At 37.1% G+C, this 21117-nt stretch overlaps 1 protein-coding gene and 1 long non-coding RNA gene across 2 annotated transcripts in view; both read right to left on the bottom strand.

Moving 5' to 3' along the window:
* LOC103806206 overlaps window positions 1-10346 on the bottom strand; it is an 11940-nt gene extending 1594 nt beyond the window's left edge. Inside the window, exons 1-2 of the long non-coding RNA XR_624774.1 lie at window positions 10286-10346; window positions 4577-4718 (exon numbers count right to left, since the gene is read on the bottom strand). This is a non-coding gene — a long non-coding RNA (uncharacterized LOC103806206). The remainder of the gene's footprint in view (window positions 1-4576; window positions 4719-10285) is intronic.
* A 3394-nt stretch (window positions 10347-13740) lies between these two features.
* Window positions 13741-20289, bottom strand: LOC103806207 (exocyst complex component 6-like; the record flags this gene model as incomplete). The annotated part of the gene is made up of 3 exons (XM_009078888.1): window positions 13741-13938; window positions 18437-18571; window positions 20178-20289. Coding segments are annotated over 3 exons (445 nt in total), but the record flags the coding sequence as incomplete, so codon positions are not given.
* Between the last annotated feature and the right edge of the window lie 828 nt (window positions 20290-21117).

Genomic DNA, 21117 nt, shown 5'->3' with positions numbered 1-21117 from the left:
CACAGGTTGCCCAGGGAGGCTGTGGCTGCCCCAACCCTGGCAGTGTTCAAAGCCAGGATGGATGAAGCCTTGAGCAACCTGGGCTAGTGGGAGGTGTCCCTGCCCAGGGCAGGGGGTTGGGACTAGGTGATCTGTAAGGTCCATTCCAACCACTAAAATTCTATGAGTCTATGGTTCATCTCACCTATTTAAGAATAGCTCAGTAACGGATGAATACAGTATCAGAGCAGCAGCTTTACCAGCAGAGGCAGAATTTATTACTTATGTTATGGTAGTGAATTTTTTTTCACAAAAGTCATGTAAGAGGAGAATGAATTAAATTGGAATATTACATGATTCTTCATCAATTAAAGAAACAAAAAATATCAATCAAATGCCCTAGGGAGAACACTGTAATGTCACAAGTCTGCATTATAAATTGTCTGGGTTTTGCAAAATAAAAATAGCCTATACAACCAGCAACCTGCAGAGTAACCAAGCATGTCCAGGCCTATGAAAACACCCTTTTGAACACCTTAGGCTAAAGTCTTGGGTGACTACATGGCTGTCTCCTGCAGGTATTTCATGGTCACTAGGACCACCCTTTCTTCAGGCCTTTCAGACTGGCCTCAGTGCTCAGCCAAATGTATCATTTAAAATGGGAACAGCAGGGAATTCTTAAGTAAAGCTCCACAGCAAACAGCTAAAAAGAGATACATGAATTGTGAGCTATGGCAGCACACTAACAAGGAGGATAAGTGTGCTGGTCAGAATGCATCTTTTCTACACCCCTAAATGGGAAAGAGAACATGTACTACTCTTGAAAGATAAGGCCCATCTATATCTGATCCTGTATGACTTTCTGTTTATACACAGGACACTGAGATCAGATTCCTCCACTAGAATCTGAGCTCCTCCAGCCACTCCACAATGGTAGCACCCCAGTGACAGAAGGCAAATCAATGGCAAAGAAAAGGCTGCAGAACTGAAATGTAAATATAACTGCAGAAAATCCTTTCAGTTAGCTACTATCACTGTATAATTTGGGAGGTACTTTCCTACAGCAGGATACTCTGACATGCCACAGGGCAAATATTTGCATCTTTTCTGCAGCTCATCAGGACAACATAGTTTGGAATTTATCCTAATGCATTAAATAATGCAGAATGATTTAGTTTCTCTACATCTCTACTACCATTGCAGCTATAGAACAAGAAGCACAGAATGTACCAAACTTAATTATTGTATAAGCTTTGTTCTCTTTGACTACACTTTTATATGATGAATTTACATTTACTGATTATAGCACAAGCATTAATTTTCACATGTGGATCACTCTGACAGGTGACTACAGTAGAATTTGTTTCATTATTACAATTTCATGAGTTCAAAGGGCAAAAAGATAATCCACTTATGGTAATAGACAGACAGTCCACCCTCAGCTCAGGGCTTTTAAGTTTTGCTAACAATTTTACAAAGCTAATTAAATATTTTCTACTGCACAGCATTTTAGGAAGATATTATAAGAACAGGATTAACATTCTTAATGTCTTTGTCCTAAGGGTCTTTTTCCAGGTAGTAATGAAACATTGTCATATATACATCTTTTAAATATTCACCCCCTACAATCATTCCAGGCTTAAAGAGGATTTGGAGGGGTAGGGTTTTAGTGTGCATAAAAGCACTCAGGAATTTTATAATATAGGAGAATGAAATGCTCAGATCACCATTAAGCTGTCACATTTAGGGGCAAACAACTGGCTGCTTGGCAGTTTGAATCAGAAACTTACATGTTCGGGAAAAATAAGCTGAAAATATACACGACTGGTATTCACAAGGTTTTTTTGTTAACATCTTTTCTCCCTCCACTTTGATGATACTGTGTAGACATTCTCTTGTATATAGAACAGGATCTTTGGCACAATGTGTCAACGTGCAATCTCAACATACTTCCTATTACAGGCAGTTTGGGAATATAAAGGAGGCAGGATCTGATGGAAAAAGCATTTAATCATACAAAACCAGGCTGAGAGGTAATACATACATTATAATAGTAAATGTAAATATTGTAAAGGTTACTTCAGTCCACTTTCTTTTGAATATTTTGCTTTGATCTTTTAATTCCATTTTGTATATAGGATATATATGAACTGAGATAGATATGCATTAATAGAGGTCTTAAGAAAGAGGATGTGTCTGTTATAAGGAATTTAAGACATCTTTAAATTGTACTGAATTTCTATGCAATTCTAGATTTATTAACAGGTCTCTTCGTTTTATTCTCTCACCCCCCCCATGTTTTAGACATCATCTGCTTGTGCCTCTCTGTTGTCCTAGGAATTCAGTGCCTAATTCCTGACAAATAATTTTTCTGCTCAGTGGCAGAAATTAAAAACCAGAGTCCAGACTTTGAATCAAAAGCTAAATTAGGACAGTTTTTTTCAGTCTCACAGCATTTATTCACAGTCAGAACAGCAAAGCTACAAACGCATTTTTAAAGGAAGAGTGGAGAATCAGGTGACTATCTCAGCAGCCACTTTGCAGCCCTGCTGGATGCTCCAGCTGTTCAAACATGCCTGGAGGGGAGCCTTGCTGAGGGAGCTGCCAGCTGGCCAGGCAGCAGCCCCCAGCCCTGCCCCCAGCATCAGCAAGATCTCGCTGCTTCCTCTCACTCCTGTGCTGCCATATGTGACCAGCAGATGAAGGATGGTCTCAAGTGAGTGAAGTCAACCTGACTTCCCAGATGGGAGAGGAGGCAGGTAAAGTGAGGGGCCTCCAGAGGAGAATATAGTGCCTTTTCAAGGAAAAACAGGATTTGGGTTCCTCAGCTTCTGGCATGCCCAGCCCACCTGGAGATTACCTTTGTGTGTGCTAAACAGACAGCACTTTGGTCAAGGTCTCACTTGCTCTTGGACACTGCAGCTCTTCACACAGCGGATCAAAAAGGAGGGACCATCAGGAAACCCTGATCAGGAAGATGTATAGTATCCTGCTTTGCACAAATTCTCCACTAACCTATGCTCCTTTATAGGCAGGACCCAAAACCTTTTCATCCTTGCAGAGATTCACATCTGGGTGAAGATAGATATCTCCTCAACCATATTTCATTCTGCTAATTAATCCTACCTCACAATTTGTCTATGTTAAAATACAAAAATTACATTTAGCTCTTTGAACAACTAGGATTTCTGACAAGTTCTAATTCCTTAATAAAAATCTGATATAAGGCATGTAGATCTGGATGATTTCTCTGTAAAGTTCATCTTTCATTATATGCACATTTCTTCTTGTAAAGTGAGACACAGCAATCCACACTTGACTTTCATCTTCAAGAAACTGCAAATACCTGCCCTTCCCAATCCATTTCCCTCTTCAGGGAACTGAAATGCAATGTCCAAGCAAAAAACTATGATTTGGATTTTAATCAATGGGACCTAGTACAGTCTGTTTTCTGAACACTGTTGCAAGAATTTAAATCATCCTAGTGGAAGATCACCACTGAGAAAGGGTGTAGAAAACTGCTCTAGGTTATAAAATACGTAGAGAGAGTGAAGAAATACTTCAGTTAGAACAGGACAAACTGAAATCTAACTGAAAGCTCTTGGAATGTTTGAAAGGAAAACAAAGACTTTTTAAAAGAAGAGCAAAAGGATGATCACATTTTTTTTATAAATCATGAGATAAGACCACCTGATGCTACTCCTATTATTGAGCAAAAGATACTTCACATTTTCTGCTCTGCTTTTCAAAGTTAGGTACTATAGGTACCACACTGCATAGAAATGTAGTGCAGGATAGTGAAATCGCAGTTCACCACCTGATCACCTTCTTCCCTTCCACTTTCCTTTCCTGGACATTGTCTTAGCATTATATCTACTCACTGGAACTAAGAACTTCAGAACCTAGTGACTTTAACTGAGTGATGCTCATTAACAGACTGTTGGGCTGTTGGTTGGACTGTTGATTGTTTTTTAATAGAAAAGAAATAGAATCTGACAAGTAATCACATTTTCTGCTTTTATTTCAATCTCTCCAGTTCATACTAGAAAGAATCAAACTGCAATATTAAAGATCAGAAAAAAAACACCTGGAATATTGCCAAGAATTTTTATAAATGTTATCTTCAGATATTCACAACTTTATCCATCTGTAACTTTTCTGCACTTCATCTAAGTTCAAAATGCATCTGAGTATACTCCACTGTGTCTATGTGAAACATCAAACCCATCAACGTAGTCTAAAACTACCCAACAGTTGTGAATTATTCGCACACTCCAAGCACTAATTGAAATGTCACTGTCATATCAATTAATCCCAAAGCATCAATGAATAAAGCTGGGGGAGGGTGATGAGCAAGAACATAAATCACAGGCATCACAGTGAGGCCTGGAATGTGCCTGTGATGGACCTTATGAATGAAACAACATCAGCAAAGCAGTTATAACTCATAAATAACTTTTACAAGAAGATGTACTGTAATTTTATTTCTTTTTATATACAAAGTTTAACTAGATAATGGAAAAAGAACATTATATAGCTTATATTAAATAACTTTTTTTCAGTGTTAAGACAGATATAGATAGGAATATCTACTTACATTCACACTGTATCACATCTAAATTAAACTGCTGAATTGCTCCCATGCTTATTTGTTTTAATTCACTGTCCAGTAGCATCTGCATTAGGGACATTGAGAGATGCTGGCAGGCTGACATGCAAGCTGTCTGGGCCACTTTTCCCTAGTAGAGAAAGCAACAGGTTTTAAGACAGAAACAAGTGATCCATTATTAAACAACTGCTTATCTGACTTGATTTTAATATACACTCAAAGTCTTAATGATATAGGACTTAGATTAGAAGGTGTAAGGTCACACTTGCTGTTATTTCTTTGACCTGTTAGCTTTGTTCCTATTAGATGAAATGGAGAACTAGATAAAATACATGTTAAAGCAATTACTGATATTTCTTCCAGAAATCCAACAGCCTTCGTGGATACAAGGACATTTCCCAAACAATCACAATCTAAGTTGCTGAAGCATATGAACAGTTTTGTGGATTTATTTAAATACCTTTAACCCACACAGAATGAAAGCAAGAAGGTAATGAAAACCAACATGTTGCATATTTTTCACAATAGTAAATACCAACCCTCAAACTTTATATAAACCAAAATGATTGCTATCAGTTGGGGCACTTCTCATAACAGCTTGTGCTAATTATTGGTACTTTAATTGCTTGGGGCCCATCGCAAAGCTTGTTGCTAAATAATTTAAAATATTCATGCTTATCCATCATCTTTTTCAGGTGCTTAATAAATCAGTGTTGTCAGTGATCAACTGCTTACAAAATGAAATGTAGCCCTCTGCTGTACGAAACAGAAATATTTCCCAATCACAGTCTAGCTAGTAGCATTGCTCTTTAGCATCTACGTGTAACTGAGACAATTTTTCCAACATAAGATCAAAAAACCCCAAAAACCATAAAATCAGACATTAACTTGATAAATTATTAAAAATTTAATGCAGAAAAAAAAAGAAAGATAATGAAATTCTACCTTGGAGTTAAGAAAACTACTTAAGACCAGACACCCAACCACATGGCACCATTCTATTTTAAAGCAGAGTGATTTCGGCTTTCAAATGCAGCTATATGAATCTCTGCAGTTTAATGTACTCAAACCATGATTTCAACTGATGTCAGTGTTAGAGTACACATTGAAACAAAGGTAACAACACACTTACACAGCCTAAATGGCAATTACATAACACATCTACTGGAGCACACACCACTACTGTTTTACTTCTATCCATCAGTAAAGGGATGACACCTACTTCTCTAAAGCAATGGTTCCACAGCTGTTTTCTGCAGAGTCAGGTTGATCAATTCACTGTTGACTCACAGAAACACATATAAGCCATGAAAAATGATAATAGACAGAAGTTCACTGTCCCAAAAAGTTTGGAAAGTTCTGCTCCAGCCTCTGAAGAGCCAGATCCTGTCTTCAGTGAGATAATTTGCTCACATAATTGAATTTTCACATACAGAAAATTGTCATAACAGAAAGCAAATTTGGCCCTAAATGTTTCATACTTTAAAAAGCCATTATGTGTTAATGGTAATTAAAATGTAGATAATACAATGGAAAGCCTTCACTATCCTCACATTCACACTGAAACATTAAAGGGCTGTTGCTAATACCTCCTTAGCATTAGGACACCTTGGACTGTAAGGAGCTTTCAATCTAAAATGAGATGCCAGATTCTTAACTGAAAATCTCAGAAAATCAAATCACATTTCTGACCAAAATAGATGAACTGACAACAAGGAATGTAAGAAACAATGCAAGAACAGCATGCTTAAGTCTCCCAAACCCAATGGTAATTACACTGGGAGACATGCAGCTCTATTCCCCAAGCAGAACAATATCAATATGAATGGGGGGGAAGAGGGGAGAAAAGGAAGGAAAAAAGGAGGTGAGAAGGGGACTCAATGGGCCACAGTTCATTTAATTACAGTGTAGTAGGTTTGAAATAGTTAATGGAAATGTCATTTTGATTTAATGGAACAACTAGTGCATCTTTGTTTAATGTACTGCTCCATCAAATCAGCTCCATGTCCTATTTATGCTGCCACTCTAATGCAATAAAAGTTCCACCAGATTAATAGGTTGTCATGAAGAATTTTAACATTCAGTTTGTTTCATATGCAAACAATGTGTACTCCTCTTATCTTCCATAAAAGACAGAATTTGATATTTCTAACAAGCATGTGTAGTTGATTGTTACAATCTGGCAAATATCAATAGTACTGGAGCACAAGACAATGGTTACAATGCAAAAATGACATGGTTAAAGCCACTGGGACTTTAAATAAGTATCAATACATGTACATTTAATGTTTATTTTGAAATTTCATAAAATGGAAACATCCTAACATATAAACTATTTCCAACTATGTAACTTGAACTACAGGCTTATTGTTCAAATGGCATACCAACAAATAACAGAGGTTTACTCTGCACAGTTAATACTTACTAAAATCACTCAATATTCTCAGATTTAGAGGAAAAAATGAAGCTACACATATCTACCAAAATGCTGAATTTCAACTGAGAAATGTGAACTGTACTGTTATCCTCTTCAAAATTCACTGCTTCCCAGTTCAAATTATGTTGGATGTATGATACACAGAAAAGAATAAAACGAAAATTTGTGTTTGAAAAATGGTTCCAGTTAAAAATCCATCTGCAAATTGCTACCACCTACCAATTAATCAATTCCTTGTGATTTTTTCATAAAGCATTTTGAAGAGGAAATTTAAGGATTTGTGAACATCACAGTAACATTTACTTTCCAGGATTAAACAGTTAGTTTTAAAACACTCTAATTGTTTATTATTTATCAGTTTGTTGGTTTGGGGGTTTTAACTACCAGTATTAGTTTTAAGGGGGTTGGGGTGGCCATGGTTATCTAGCAATTAAATACCTATGTTCAACAGCATGCAGAGATTCAGCAGGCTCCTCACATTCCCGTTTGGAGACACCACTATTGTCTTGGCTGTGCCTATGCTAATTGCTGCCATCTACAAAACCTATTCTTCCACTCAACCAATGTAAAGTTTAGGAAACAAGGACCCTATTCTATAAGCAAAAACACCTGCTAACAGTGTTAAAGGCAACTGCTTTTTTCACCCAGCCTTCACATTTTGCTGAAATACAAGACTGTAGAAAGAGAAAACCCTTAGACAAACTTCTTATATTTCAAAGGAGCTTGTAAAGAGAATCTGCTGACATATTAAATCCTTTTTTATAGGACCCAAAAGCTTTTCTCCTAAGAACAATTGTAGTAAAGAGACATTTGGCTCCTAGGAAAATTCCCAAAGGGTCAACCATATTCATCCTTCCACGGCACCTTGGCGGTGCTGCTTTCTAAAACCCATGCTAGCTGTCTCAAAAGCAGCTTTCATCATTCACTATGGTGTCAGTCAGTATGATTTATGGACTGCATTCAACAAAGTCAAAGCATATAGAATGAGAAATATGACTACAATCTGCTAATTTGCTTTGTATTGAGCCACTTAGGAGTCAAAGACCTGATGTCAGGCTGAGACCAGCAACACAATTAACCAGCCAGTGACAGATTCATCCATCCTCCCTGCCAGGCCGTGCCAATCAAAGACAGCATGAAGCAGCAATTGGAGAAACCAGTAAGAAAACCCATTCTCTAAGTAGCCTGTGGAGGCTGTTGATTGACAGTTTTTGAATATAGCTGCAGAAAACCACCACCCCTTCACCCTCACTGCAAGCTGTGAAATTAGGCTTTTGCTGCCAATCACAGAGCCAATACAATAACACAAACTGCCATCCTCAGCATAAAAAGGAAATAACAAAACTCATCTATTAAATCTCAGAAGTTAAGCTAAAGAATTAATTTAACAATATGAAATGATGCCATTCTTTCCAAAAATGCAAAGAAATTAAACATACATATTTTATCAGTCAGGGCTAAAATCCATCTTTTGAACTATTGATAAAATACAAGTATATTAAAAAACACTAATGGAATTTTTAAGACTCAATTTTACTTCCAAGTCTACTGAAACAATGAAAAATACCTCATTGAAAGTAATTTGCAACTGTTGTTTTTCAATGGCCACTCTTATCCAAAGAGTTGTCTAGGAATAACTTTGTATTGACAAAGCACATACATCAAATAAAATTTCAGCTAATTCTAAACTTAGATGACTCACTATAATTTCAAATTAACTGATCTGAAAATAGAAGGTAACGTTTTTCCTTAACTGTCCAAAATAAAAACTAAAAGAAGCAGGTCCTTAATAACAAATTTGATAACCAATTTATTTAATGAGATTAATGGCTATATAATGAAATTTTATTTTGCTTTTCAATTCAAAGCACCTAATGGCACTACAAACTGCAACATGAGCTTCAAATGGGATGTAAAAGAACCTGAAACAGACATAATCTCAAAAGACTAAATTCTTGTGAATTTAGAAAACAGAACCATTAAGAGCTGCATGATTCTCAAGCTATAACCTTCCAAAAGCCACAGAACTTCTGTTCTCTGCACTGCGGCAATTCTGCTAGTTCTAGGTCATGACATAACCAGCAGACAGAGACCTAAGCAACATCGACAGGAAGAACTGCTACACGAAATGTTCAATATTCACAGTGCTCACAACATCTATTAGTCTGACAGTTCAACATGATGCTGAGTATTCAAATGATGGAAATGTTCACTAGAATGAACCACCAATATCATCCAGTCCAACCCTTTACCTGGAGCAGGACTATTGCCAACACTAGTTCAGGTCCATTGCCCTTTGCTCTAACTGAGCCTTCAAAACAACGGAGGATGGGAATTCAACAGCCTTTCTGTTTAACCTCCTCCAACACCGAACTACTCTCTTCATGCAAACTTCTTCCTTAATGTCAAAGCTTCACCTCTCAAGCTTCCACCTGTGCCCATAACCACACATGAACTTGCCAGTCCTGCCAAGAAGAGTTTGACTCCATCAGTTTTGTATTTGTTCTTCAAGAGGTTGTAGGCTGCTGCTAGATCTCTTCCCAGCCTTCCCTTTAACAGACCAAATAATCCACCTCCCTAAACCTCCACTTGCAACTCATGCGCTCTAGGCTCCTAAAAATCTGGAGGCCCATTGCTAAATCCATTCTCCAGATTTTAATAATTTAGTAATATTAACTTCATCACTTTCATTATCATGGAATTGCTTATGCCAAATCAAAGTGAACTCCTTATGCAAAACAATTGATGACCTGAAAATAATCAGGGGATGGAAGACCTCTCAAATGCAATCCACCACCTTCTTAAAAGATAAAAATAAGGCAAATAAAAAACATCAGCACACTCATTGCCTTGACCCCAGGCAGATGTAGCAGAGAAACGATGGAACTTCCACAGATTCTTTATTCAGCTATTTCTCTTTACTCTTATTCTATATGCATGGATCGTGGCTCTATTTTGATACCTGACCTCTCTTTCAAAAGGTCTCATAGTCTCCTCTAAATAATCTCATTTGGGATGCAAGGCACACCCCATCAGCCTTCTGCAAGGTTTTTAGGACTCCTGCTGTCCATCCCAGGGTATGAAAGCCAATGTTAGCCGTTAACCTGATCCCTGCATGCAACCACACAAGGTACACAGCAAGCCATCAGCAAAACAGAAAGGGTTGTTTTATTAAATGATTAAAAATTGAAGCAATAAGCCTGCAGGCAGTTCATAGTTTTTCTGTTCACATGCTTTTTCTTCATCTTGCATCTACTTACCGACATAGCTGCATGGTCATTGTTGTTATTCTGAGAAGGAAACCAGTAAGGCAATCAAAACAAAAAAATTAAGATGTACTGTCAACACCAAAAAAAAAAAAAAGAATAAAAAATTGGTAGCAATAAAAGGTAAGAAAAAGCTTACAAAAAGAACAATTATAGCTACATTATTCCTTCCATTATTTTTTTAAAACCTGTGAACTTCTACAGTATTTTGCTGAGGCATAACAAAGAGATTTAGACAATTTAATAATTTAAATAATACTAACTTGCCAATAATATGTTTTTCTATAAGATACTACATGCCAAAATATCAAAGTAGCAACCATCAAATGACAAAGTGTCTGTTGAAGTGCCTTTCCAGAAAGTTTCCATTACCAGACAGAATATATTCCAAACCCCTTAGGTTAAAAAACAAATGCCATGTTTACCATCTTGTCTGACAGAGATTATCTGCATGTCATTAACACACTTTGTTCAAGCAATACTCAGGATACTAAGATGCTAAATGTAACATGACCCATTAATAAACTTTAACATAAATCTAATAGCAATGTAACTCCAAGGTGGAATAAAGCTATTTTCTTTTCCAAAACTGCTTCCTAAGTACAGTAAACAAACACAGAGGAGAAAACTAGGATGCAAAACTTAAGACAGGAAAAAAAAAGGCTTCAGGGATACAAGACATTCCCAGTGATTCAACAGAGATATCACACTCCAACCAATTTGTGACACTTTGTGTGCAGGTTCAGTACAGCTTTGATCCTGGTCTACCCAAGAGCTCTGATGTGCCAATGAAAAGAACACAAATTGCATAGAACATACACAACATAATATGTATTTTTTTTAATAGTTATGTCTACATTGGTACAGAAATACTTTGGTACAGCCCCACATGGAAGCCCAAAGGAAGACACATCCCTGTGCATTTACACAGCTTACACATACAGCTAAAATAAAACAAGGCTCCCAAAGACCACAAAAAAACCAAAATAAATCATTACAGAACATATTAGAGCACTTCTATAAAAAGACTTGAGTTTGAAACAAGTCAGTGACGCTTGAGCATGACTACAGAGAACTAGTGTCCCTATCCCTAGCACAATGCCCTCCAACACAATCAGTATGCTAAACTAGAAGAGATCACTCTACCTGTCCCACTCTTCCTTACTAGAATTATGGCCCATGGCTTAGAGTTCTGTTCTTTGATTTCTAACTACAGAGAAGGTTCTGAAACTATTTTGAGCAGTGGAATGTTTCTGCCAGCTGTACAAAAATTATTATGCAAATTTCACCGTGATATGAATGGAATAATCCATTACTGGAAATGAACTCTAGAACTATTCCAAATCTTAAGTTATGGTATATGAGAATCTAGCTAAGTTTAGCACTCCAAAGCACTTACTATTTGACAGGCTGAGAGAAGTGGGGTTGTTCAGCCTGGAAAAGGCTTCAGGGAGACCTTAGATCCCCTCTTGCAGTGCCTAAAGGGGCTCCAAGAGAGCTGGAGAGGGACTTTGGACAAGGGCCTGGAGTGATACAACACAGGGGAATGGCTTCACACTGACAGAGGATTCAGATTTAGATAGAAGGAAGAAATGGCACTGGCACAGGTTGCCCAGAGAAGCTGTGGTTTCCCAGTTCCTGGAAGTGTTCAAGGGCAGGTCCAGGCTCTGAGCAACCTGATGTAGCTGAAGGTGTCCCTGCTTATGGCAAGGGTTTGGATTAGATGGCCTTTAAAGTCTCCTTCCAACTCAAACCATTCTATGATTCTATTTTAATGAGTTATAGAACTTAGTTCTGGGCTAACCTTTGAAAATGCTTTTACTCTAGGTATTCTCTTACTGCAAATAACTTCCTAGTACAAATCTAACCAGAACCACAGTTAGGAAACTGTATACACATTTTCACATAAACTCAGAGTTCACACACAACAACATTCCTAAGACTGCAAGTTTCTACAGCTGGCCAAGCCCTGTGGCATAGGGAGCAATATGCAGGATAAGTAGAAAATTACAAGAAAACTCTTGCCAGAGCAGATTGTCTATATAGTTCTACATCCTGTCTGTTACCCGACCAGAGCTTGAAATTACAGAATCACCTCTGCACAGGAACTAGCTTTCTCCAAAGGTTGATTTGAGCCTCCAGACACATATTTCTATTCCCTCCACACTTTTCTAGTCTTAATGGTACAGCTGCTTCTTTCCATCCCTCTTAACACATCATTTTGTCTGTGGCTCACTTCTGAATAGCTATATGGCAACATAATATTCATGCCAGACTCCAGTACAGCCTGCTCAACAAACTTCACATCCCTTAACTGTATATGCGTATGACCATCAAGGAGCAGTGCCATTTGTCCACACTGCTTGTACACTAAGTTACAATGAATTTAACTACCTAAATAACTTGCTAGTCTTTATCAAAAAACACTCCACTGATCTGGCACAGAAGCACATGCCTCACACAACACAGTCGTGCCAATTTCACATGATAATTTTGAATGGGTTAATGCCTTTGAGACAGATTAAAAAAATAGGAGACTGAAGAATCACAGCCTCCTCATGGAAGACTTGGAAAACCAGATCAACCTGCTAAGCCAGCAACTTCAACACCTTGCTCTGTACATAAAGAAATTATCTTTTACTTCCAGTCTGAGGCCTCAAAACATTCTATGCATCGAGGACTCATTATAAGCATTGCAGGTGGGCACACCACCCAGACATCAGTGTAACTGTAGCAACCAAGGACAAGCTGATGAAAAGCAGATGTAGCATGAATGATTTACTGAAGTTACTCCAGATCTACAAACCTATAAAGTACTATGATGAGAAACCAAACTAGAAATAGTCTTTTTTGTCCTACAGCAAGGGGAAATCAGACAACAGAATGAAACAATTTGTACATAAAAGACATTAACGTTACTCTTTTTCATGGGACAAAATAAAACAGGATATACTTGAATATGAACATGGATTCATTTCAATGAAGCTCAGTTAACTAGAATCAAATTACTTTTTATGCCCAAAACTATATAGCTAAAAGCCTAGGAGAACACAAAACTTCCATAACCTTATGCACAAACCCAGGATTTGCACTAATTCTGCATTGTTTGAACCAATGCATGTGCACACAAACCCAAGATGGCTAACTAAAAAGGCCACATGATGCTCTAGAAAACTGCATGAATTCTTGCCCCACCTGTAAATTAATTGTTGGTAACAATATTACTAAATAATCTGAACATATTTGAAAGCATTTTCTAAGTACTCCCATCATGGGTAAGCATCACCAACATACTGAAACACATTTGGCAATATTCCTGTGCTGAAAAACACTTAGAAATACATCTGTCAGCATGTGTACAATTAAAAAAATCACATCTGTCTTCAAAACCTTAATATGTTATAAAATAAAATAAGATAAAATCATGTTCAAATAGCTTAAAATGAAACTTAATTTTGAACACTTACAGGTAAATGAGTAAACACTTGAAATGTGCTTCTTAAAAAGTTAATTAGGTCCATTAAGTATCCACTGGCTCTTCCATCTGATTCAGACATTGTCCAATCATAATCAGCAATCTGAATAAATTCATCTATTTTTTGGTTAAGTTTTGTATAGATTTCTCCTTCGGCAGCATGCCTTGCATCCTGAAAAAGAAATTATGTGCAATTGTCAGAGTTCTAAAATACTATTCAATGCAGATAAAATTATATTAATCAACAGAAATGAAGTCTTGCATTTTTCTTAGATTAAAAAAATGTTTCATTTTAATACATTATTTCAACTTTATTTTAACTTCTGCCTTACAATAAGTCTGAGGCTGTGGTTTTTAAAATACTCCCATAATGTAGACTATGAGTATTTATAACCTAACATGCTTACAAAATAATCGAAGTTCTCGGGGACAAATAAAGTTAATTTGAATTTGGAAACAAAGCAATTTCTCTACTCCCTTCACAACCACCACCTTTAATTCAGCCTTACAAATGTATCAACCCTGACACAAAGTTTATTTGCCTTCTTTTACAAAGAAAATAATAAAAGAACCCAATAACTTTATCTTTTATTGACAGATATCCAGCAATCATTTGATTTTTATATAATTAAGGTCTTAAAGCTGCACATCTGAAGAATACTCATCATTTTTCATCCTCCTTTAAATATCCTGATCATCACACACTATGATTCAGAGCACTCATAAAAATCACAGAATCATCAAGGTTGGAGGAGACCTCTAAGATCATCAAGTCCAAACATTAACTTGTCACTGCTGTAACCCCTAAACCTCCAGCACCAGATCCAGACACCTCTTAAACACTTCCAGGGATGGTGACTCCACCACCTCCTTGGGCAATCTTTCTTCTGGAAGAAAGCACTCCAAAACAACTTCAGAAAAGTGTAAATAAGAAAGGCAAAAAGAAAAACTAAGAACATTCACAGTTATCTAAGCTTAAAGGTGTCCTCACATTGAGTGTGCCAAATTCAGTCTTCAGTCAGGCCCCAGACTGTGAGGCACTTCAGGAGTAAGCAAGAAAGCATGTGGCCCTGCCATGTATAAATATCAAAGCATGATTTCCTAAAAATAGCATTTTTCTGCCCAACCAACTTGTAAAAGCCTCAACTGAACAGCTCTCCCAATCCAACACACAAGAACATGGCAACCTGTTAACATGCCAAAGGAATGTGCTGACATCCACAATTTTGTACATGGCCATGACTAAGAAAGTTTCATCTAAAGTCAAGTCTATATTAAAAGTTTGTAATTATCAATAAGGCCTCATTTTCAAATATATAATGATAGGACTTGCCAATATATCTGCTTGGTTTTAGCAAAAATTGCTTGGATTTTTTGTTTATTTTGGTTTAGGGTTTTTCGTTAAAAAATAAGTCATTCAAGGACTGATTGTATCATCTTCAACTGTTAAGATGATTTACTGGCAACGACAAGACTAGTCCTTCTGTTTTGTTCTGTATTAAAAACATACAGTGCAGATGTCCTTAAAAGTTCCTCTCATGGAATGCAAATGTGATCAATGCTGCTAATAAAAGGAGATTTTTGACCACTCTGAAAGAATGGAGGTGACACAATTTGCCACCAGGAGATGAATCTAATAACAGTAGAACATACCAAACTCTGTGAGGGCCCAGGTGGGGAACTGTGAGCAGCTTTTCATTAAAACAGGGAGAACAAAAAAGAAGTATTAACAAGAAAAGAATTTTCTACTATAATTTGAGAACGTTGTGCTAACAAGTTCTCCAGGGAAGTAAACAGGAGAGAAACAATTCCAAAAATTTTACATGCTTATCAGTGTTCATCCCGTATTTTTCCGAACTGCATAGATACTAAGCTCACTAAGCACAGGGATAATATTCTGTGAATCCCTCCAATAGAACTTAGATAGTTTATAGGATAGTTAAACATAACTTGCAGCATAAACACTCAGCAAAAAATACAATGCAAATTTGCAACTGCATTTACTAGATGAAATTCCAGGATGAAATCAGAGCCAATGGCTGCATGAAGTGTTTTGCTTGAATTTTTAAAATATCATGGACTGATAGTACATTAAAACAGCTGGAGAGATGCAAATTCAAAGACACACTTGCACTATCAGTACACAACAGGTTAACTGGGCAGCCTAGGGCAAGCTTACTAAAACAACTGGCAGGGCAATGATAACCTAACAATGGTTGCTAGACCAGAACCTTTCTGTCTTGCCTTGTGCATTAACTCCTTAGCAAAACAAGCGACAGCTAATAGGAAAATTGTTGGCAATCAACTAGAAATATGAAGTGTTTTGCAATGATTCCACCTCACCCAACTTGTAATATCTATGCCAGAGGGTATATTAGATTAGGATATTCTACATATTGCATCAAGAGGAAAAAATGAAGAACAGAAAACAGCACTACTCTCAATAGGATTAGCCCTCTTTATCCCATAAATACAAAAAATTGCCCTCCTTTGTTTCAGTGTACACAGAAAAAAAACAAACCAAATACCTAAAGTCCAAGTTGCAGCTGCATTGGAATCCCTGATGACTTTTTGTTTTGTTTTGTTTCTCTTTCACAGACTTCTATATAGAAGCACAAAGTGGCTAAGAAGGCAACGCTGAACTAATGGCACAAGTTAACCTGTACAAGCTTATTCTTCTGGGAGAATGTTTTCTTCAGAAAGAAAAACCCAAGTCACCTCCCAAGCACACACATTTGCTTCTGTTCTAAACCCAAAAAGCTACTCAGCCAGACTTGGTCAAAGAAAGAACGTCTGCTGTATTTTATGCATATGAATACCAAAACTTGTTTGTTGATGTACACAACCCTCTGATGCTTGAAATAGCCTGAGAAAGGATCAGAATTTTGACTAATTTCAGTCAGGGATAAATCTCAGTCATTTTGAGTTACCTGACATTATGTATAAGCTGGTTGCTCATTAATAGCACGTGTGTCTGCCTTACAACTGGCAAAGGACTAAGGCTTCTGGAGTAACATCATGGAGAGGGACATTGCAAATGAGGTTTTTGCTCTGCCAAGGACATCAGACTAGACAAGCCACTTGGTATTCTTGCTTTAGTTATCACCTTTCAAAATCCGTCAGAGTTTTTGTGCAGACAAATGCAAGAATAAGTAAGAGAACTTCACCTCCTAATGAGATGAGGAGTCTTATAGAAAGAAAACTACAATTTTTTATTTTAGGATTATTTTGCCCTCAGGTTACAAATGTTGCCATGTTAATGGATGAAATTGTAATTGTCTGTGCATCACTAAAGATTTACTTTTATTTTCTGAAATAAAAGTTTAAGCACCTTTACAGTTTCTGAAAAATACAGCTTGTGCAGGTAAGCAGTTGCCATATATTAGAAACAGTCGAGTTCCCAGTGATCATTTAACAACTACTGTGCATACAAAGGACATGTAAATAAAACATAAATTCTAAAATGAACATAGAATAATTTGTGCTTTGTAGCACATTCTTAATACTTCTTTTATATTAATAATTTCACCATTTAGAAATAGACAAATAGTTCTATTGTAGAATAAAAGTAAATAGATATAAATATTTTACATTAAGCTTTTTAAAGTTTGGCTTGACTCCATTCAGAAAAGGAAGATCATAGAATCAACAGAGTTGGAAAAGACCTCCAAGATCATCAAGTCCAACCCCACTGTGGTTACTAGACCATGGCACCAAGTGCCACATCCAGTCTCATCTTACACACCTCCAGGGATGATGAATCCAGCACCTCCCCAGGCAGCTCATTCCAACGGATTACTCTCTCCATAAAAAAATCTCTTCCCAATATCTAACCTAAATCTCCCCTGGAAGAACTTGAGTCTGTGCCCTCTTCTCCTACTGCTGGTTGCCTGGGAAAAGAGACCAACCCCCACATGACTCCAACCTCCTTTCAGGTAGTTGTAGAGGGTGATAAGGTCTCCCCTGAGCCTCCTCTTCTCCAGGCTAAACAACCCCAGCTCCCTCAGCCTCTCCTCACAGCACTTGTGCTTGAGTCCCTTCACCAGCCTCGTTGCTCTTCTCTGGACCCACTCCAGCACCTCAATGTCAGATGTTACACAAACAGGAGCTTAATCTATTGGAAGCTTCATAACTTGCCTGAAGGGGCTACAAAAAGGTTGGAGAGGGACTCTTGGTTAGGGACTGCAGTGATATGACAAGGAGTAATGGGAATCAATTGAAAGTGGGGAAATTTAGATTAGATATTAGGAAGAAGTTTTTCCCTGTGAGGGTGATGAGACCCTGCCACAGGTTGCCCAGGGAGGCTGTGGCTGCCCCAACCCTGGCAGTGTTCAAAGCCAGGTTGGCTAAAGCCTTGAGCAACCTGTTCTGGTGGGAGGTGTCCCTGCCCAGGGCAGGGGGTTGGGACTAGATGATCTCTAAGGTCCATTCCAACACCTTAACATACTATGATACTGACATATTCCAGGCCATACCCGTAACATAAAAACCAGTGTTTATGTGCTCAGTGTTACAAATGAATGCTTAAGAGTTCAGAATTATTTTAGAGACAAAAATGAGAAAGCATACAGCTTTGCCCTCACTCTCCTTTTGTTTTAAAGTGCTTCATTTACAGTGATTTTAACACACCTTTTCAGATACAGTTATATAACAGGTGAGATATACCATACCTTAAATGTAGAAAGTCCATAAAGTCTTGCAGTGTGAACAGTCACTTGTGAAATATTTGTAATGTTAGATATAAAATCCTCAAGGTATTTACAGGCTTGTTCCAAATGTGTTGTGTTTATGATGATTTGAACAAGCTACAAGAGATTCAAAAATTATCGTAAAAATCCTTTCTGCATCACACATTGTCATTTCATTCTGTAAATGGCTCCTCCTTTCAGGAGCAAAAGTTACTAGAAATTCAGTATTTCAGGTTACCACCTATTTCCTGTGAGTTTCAAGTACCACTAAGGAGTAACACTGTAGTTCATGTACAAATTATGCCATTTAGTAAAAAAAAGTGAAATAAATCCAACTGAACTTGGATTTTGATTCCAATTGAAATCCAACTTAATAAAGGAACATAAAAGAACATTTTAAATAAGGGAAAATAAAGGAAAATATATTGCCAAAATAAAAACCACTAATTCGTGCCATTAAAATAGGTTTTAAACATTTACTGTCATTAAAAAAAGTCAACATATTGCCTGCAGAATGATGCATTCTGAAGTCAGGGAGTTTCAAAAATAAGGGTGTCAACTCCTTCCCCACAACAATGGTAACAATCTGCTCGTACATAATACAAATGCTTTTTATAAACAGGACCTGAATTCTCACTCAGTTCACAAATCAGACGATGTACACAATGCACAGTAACTGAAATACCATTTTATCTTTATTCTCACTGCATACAATCTGTTTTAGGGACCACTAATGTAATGGCAAAATAAGTCTTCCCTTTTTAGCATTTTTCTCATCAAATATATCAAACTGATAATTTAAAAAACAGTAGTGAATTTATTCTCATATTCTTGAAAAATATTCCTCTACCAATTTCAAGAACAGAGAACTGTCTCAGAAAAACTGTACAGCTTGTCTCACTAACATAGCAACATATGATCTACAGAGCTCCTTTCTCATCATCTTCTTGATGTCATCTATGTAAGAGGTTCTTGCAGTTTAAAAACACCACTCAGTAGGACATAACACTGCTCTAATGGCAACAGCCTAAATCCTTCTCAAGTTTCAGGAGGTACCTGCTGTCTCCTGGCACTGCATGTACCTGCAGGAAATGTGCACAGTGCTTCACTATCTCATCCTGTCTTATTCTGCCCAATAAACAAATTAAACCAGGAGACGTGATGAAGAAAAAAACCATGCACAAACCTACTAGAACATTTTAACTGCAATTACTACAGAAAAAGTTCTGTGTATTTGAGTGAGCCTGAGGTTTCTAAATTTCCTGATCTGGGAGGTTTACTCTGAAGCTTTACACAGTTAGTGTGAGAGAGACTCTCCTCCTCACTCTAGTTTATAAAGGAAGAGAAAGTCAACATTAGTGCTACTAATTGCTGGACAGGAGACAATCACACAAACCATACTCTGCACGTAACCAAAAAACTAAGTGTCTTTGGCTTATTTCTTGCAAACCTGTGTTTATCATACAAAAGACAGAACTCTTTCATCCTCATGTCTCTCTCAAAATGTCAACTAGACTCAACACTGTATAGTTCTTACATATGCAACAGATATTGATGGGTTTTATACTTCCATCTTTCACCTCTTTAAATTTTCCATTTTAAAGCAAACATTATTTGATTTTCTTATACTGTCATATCAATAGCTGTGTATCTACTTTTACATATAGTTTTAGCACTAATTGTCTTAAACCCCCTGGTTTTAAGGGTGTGTTTTAAAACTTACCTCTGTTAAACCTATATGAGGTTTTTTAATTAGGTTCTGTAAACAACTACTTAGAGTTCTTGTAAGCAGCAAATTTGTGGCTTTTCTGAGCATATCATCTATTTCTGTTGAGCTGGAAAAAAAAGTTTATTTTTATTACTATGCTGTACACAGCAATACTTTGACAGCAATAAACTTAGTATTTTTATTTTTTTTTCCTGCAAAGGGAACTTTTCATATTAAGAATTCCCTGTGTGCATTTAAATTCTGGTTGCTCCAAGTTTTCTGTCATCTAACACACAGGACACCTCATTTCACTTACCAAATTATCCATTAACTGCATTTCAACACCGAAGCAAAATCTGTTATTTTTAGATTTTGGACATGTTTATTGACACAGCAGTTGCTAAAGAGTAATTTGTGGGTTTTAATGAGTTACTAAGGAGGTCAACATGCGCTCATTAGTACGTGTAAATTATAAACAGTATCAATTAAGAATGTGTGAAAGGGAGTAATTTACATCTTTAACAGTGCAGAAGTGGGTGACAGGCCACGAATACCTTCCAGATTTCAGATCTATGAATGCTATTGCATGTAATTAAAACTAAGCTTTTGAAGGCCACAAGAGGAAAGGAAAAGGGTGAATTGGGATGTTTGCCGTTAGAAAAAGGTGGGGTGGAAGAGGGAATGAGCATGCAGACAGCACATTTTGTTGCAGGAGAAATCATTGCTAAGGGACCTCAAAGCACTGAGAAGGGAAAGGCTGGTAAGTAATCAGGGATGCTAAACAGTTATTTCTGAAATGGTCAGTATCAAGGTATACTTTTCAGACTTTGCATACTTTGTTAAATAAATTCATTCTCTAGATTATTCAAACCAGTACTCTTAAAAATACTCTTAAAAAACCCAGCAGGGCTTTAGACTGCTTACTATGCCAAGCTACAACACATATTGTATAGCG

The sequence above is a fragment of the Acanthisitta chloris genome, unplaced genomic scaffold (genome assembly GCF_000695815.1).
Source record: "Acanthisitta chloris isolate BGI_N310 unplaced genomic scaffold, ASM69581v1 scaffold14237, whole genome shotgun sequence".
NCBI classification, from domain to species: domain Eukaryota; kingdom Metazoa; phylum Chordata; class Aves; order Passeriformes; family Acanthisittidae; genus Acanthisitta; species Acanthisitta chloris.
This window is presented reverse-complemented; position numbering and strand designations above follow the sequence as displayed.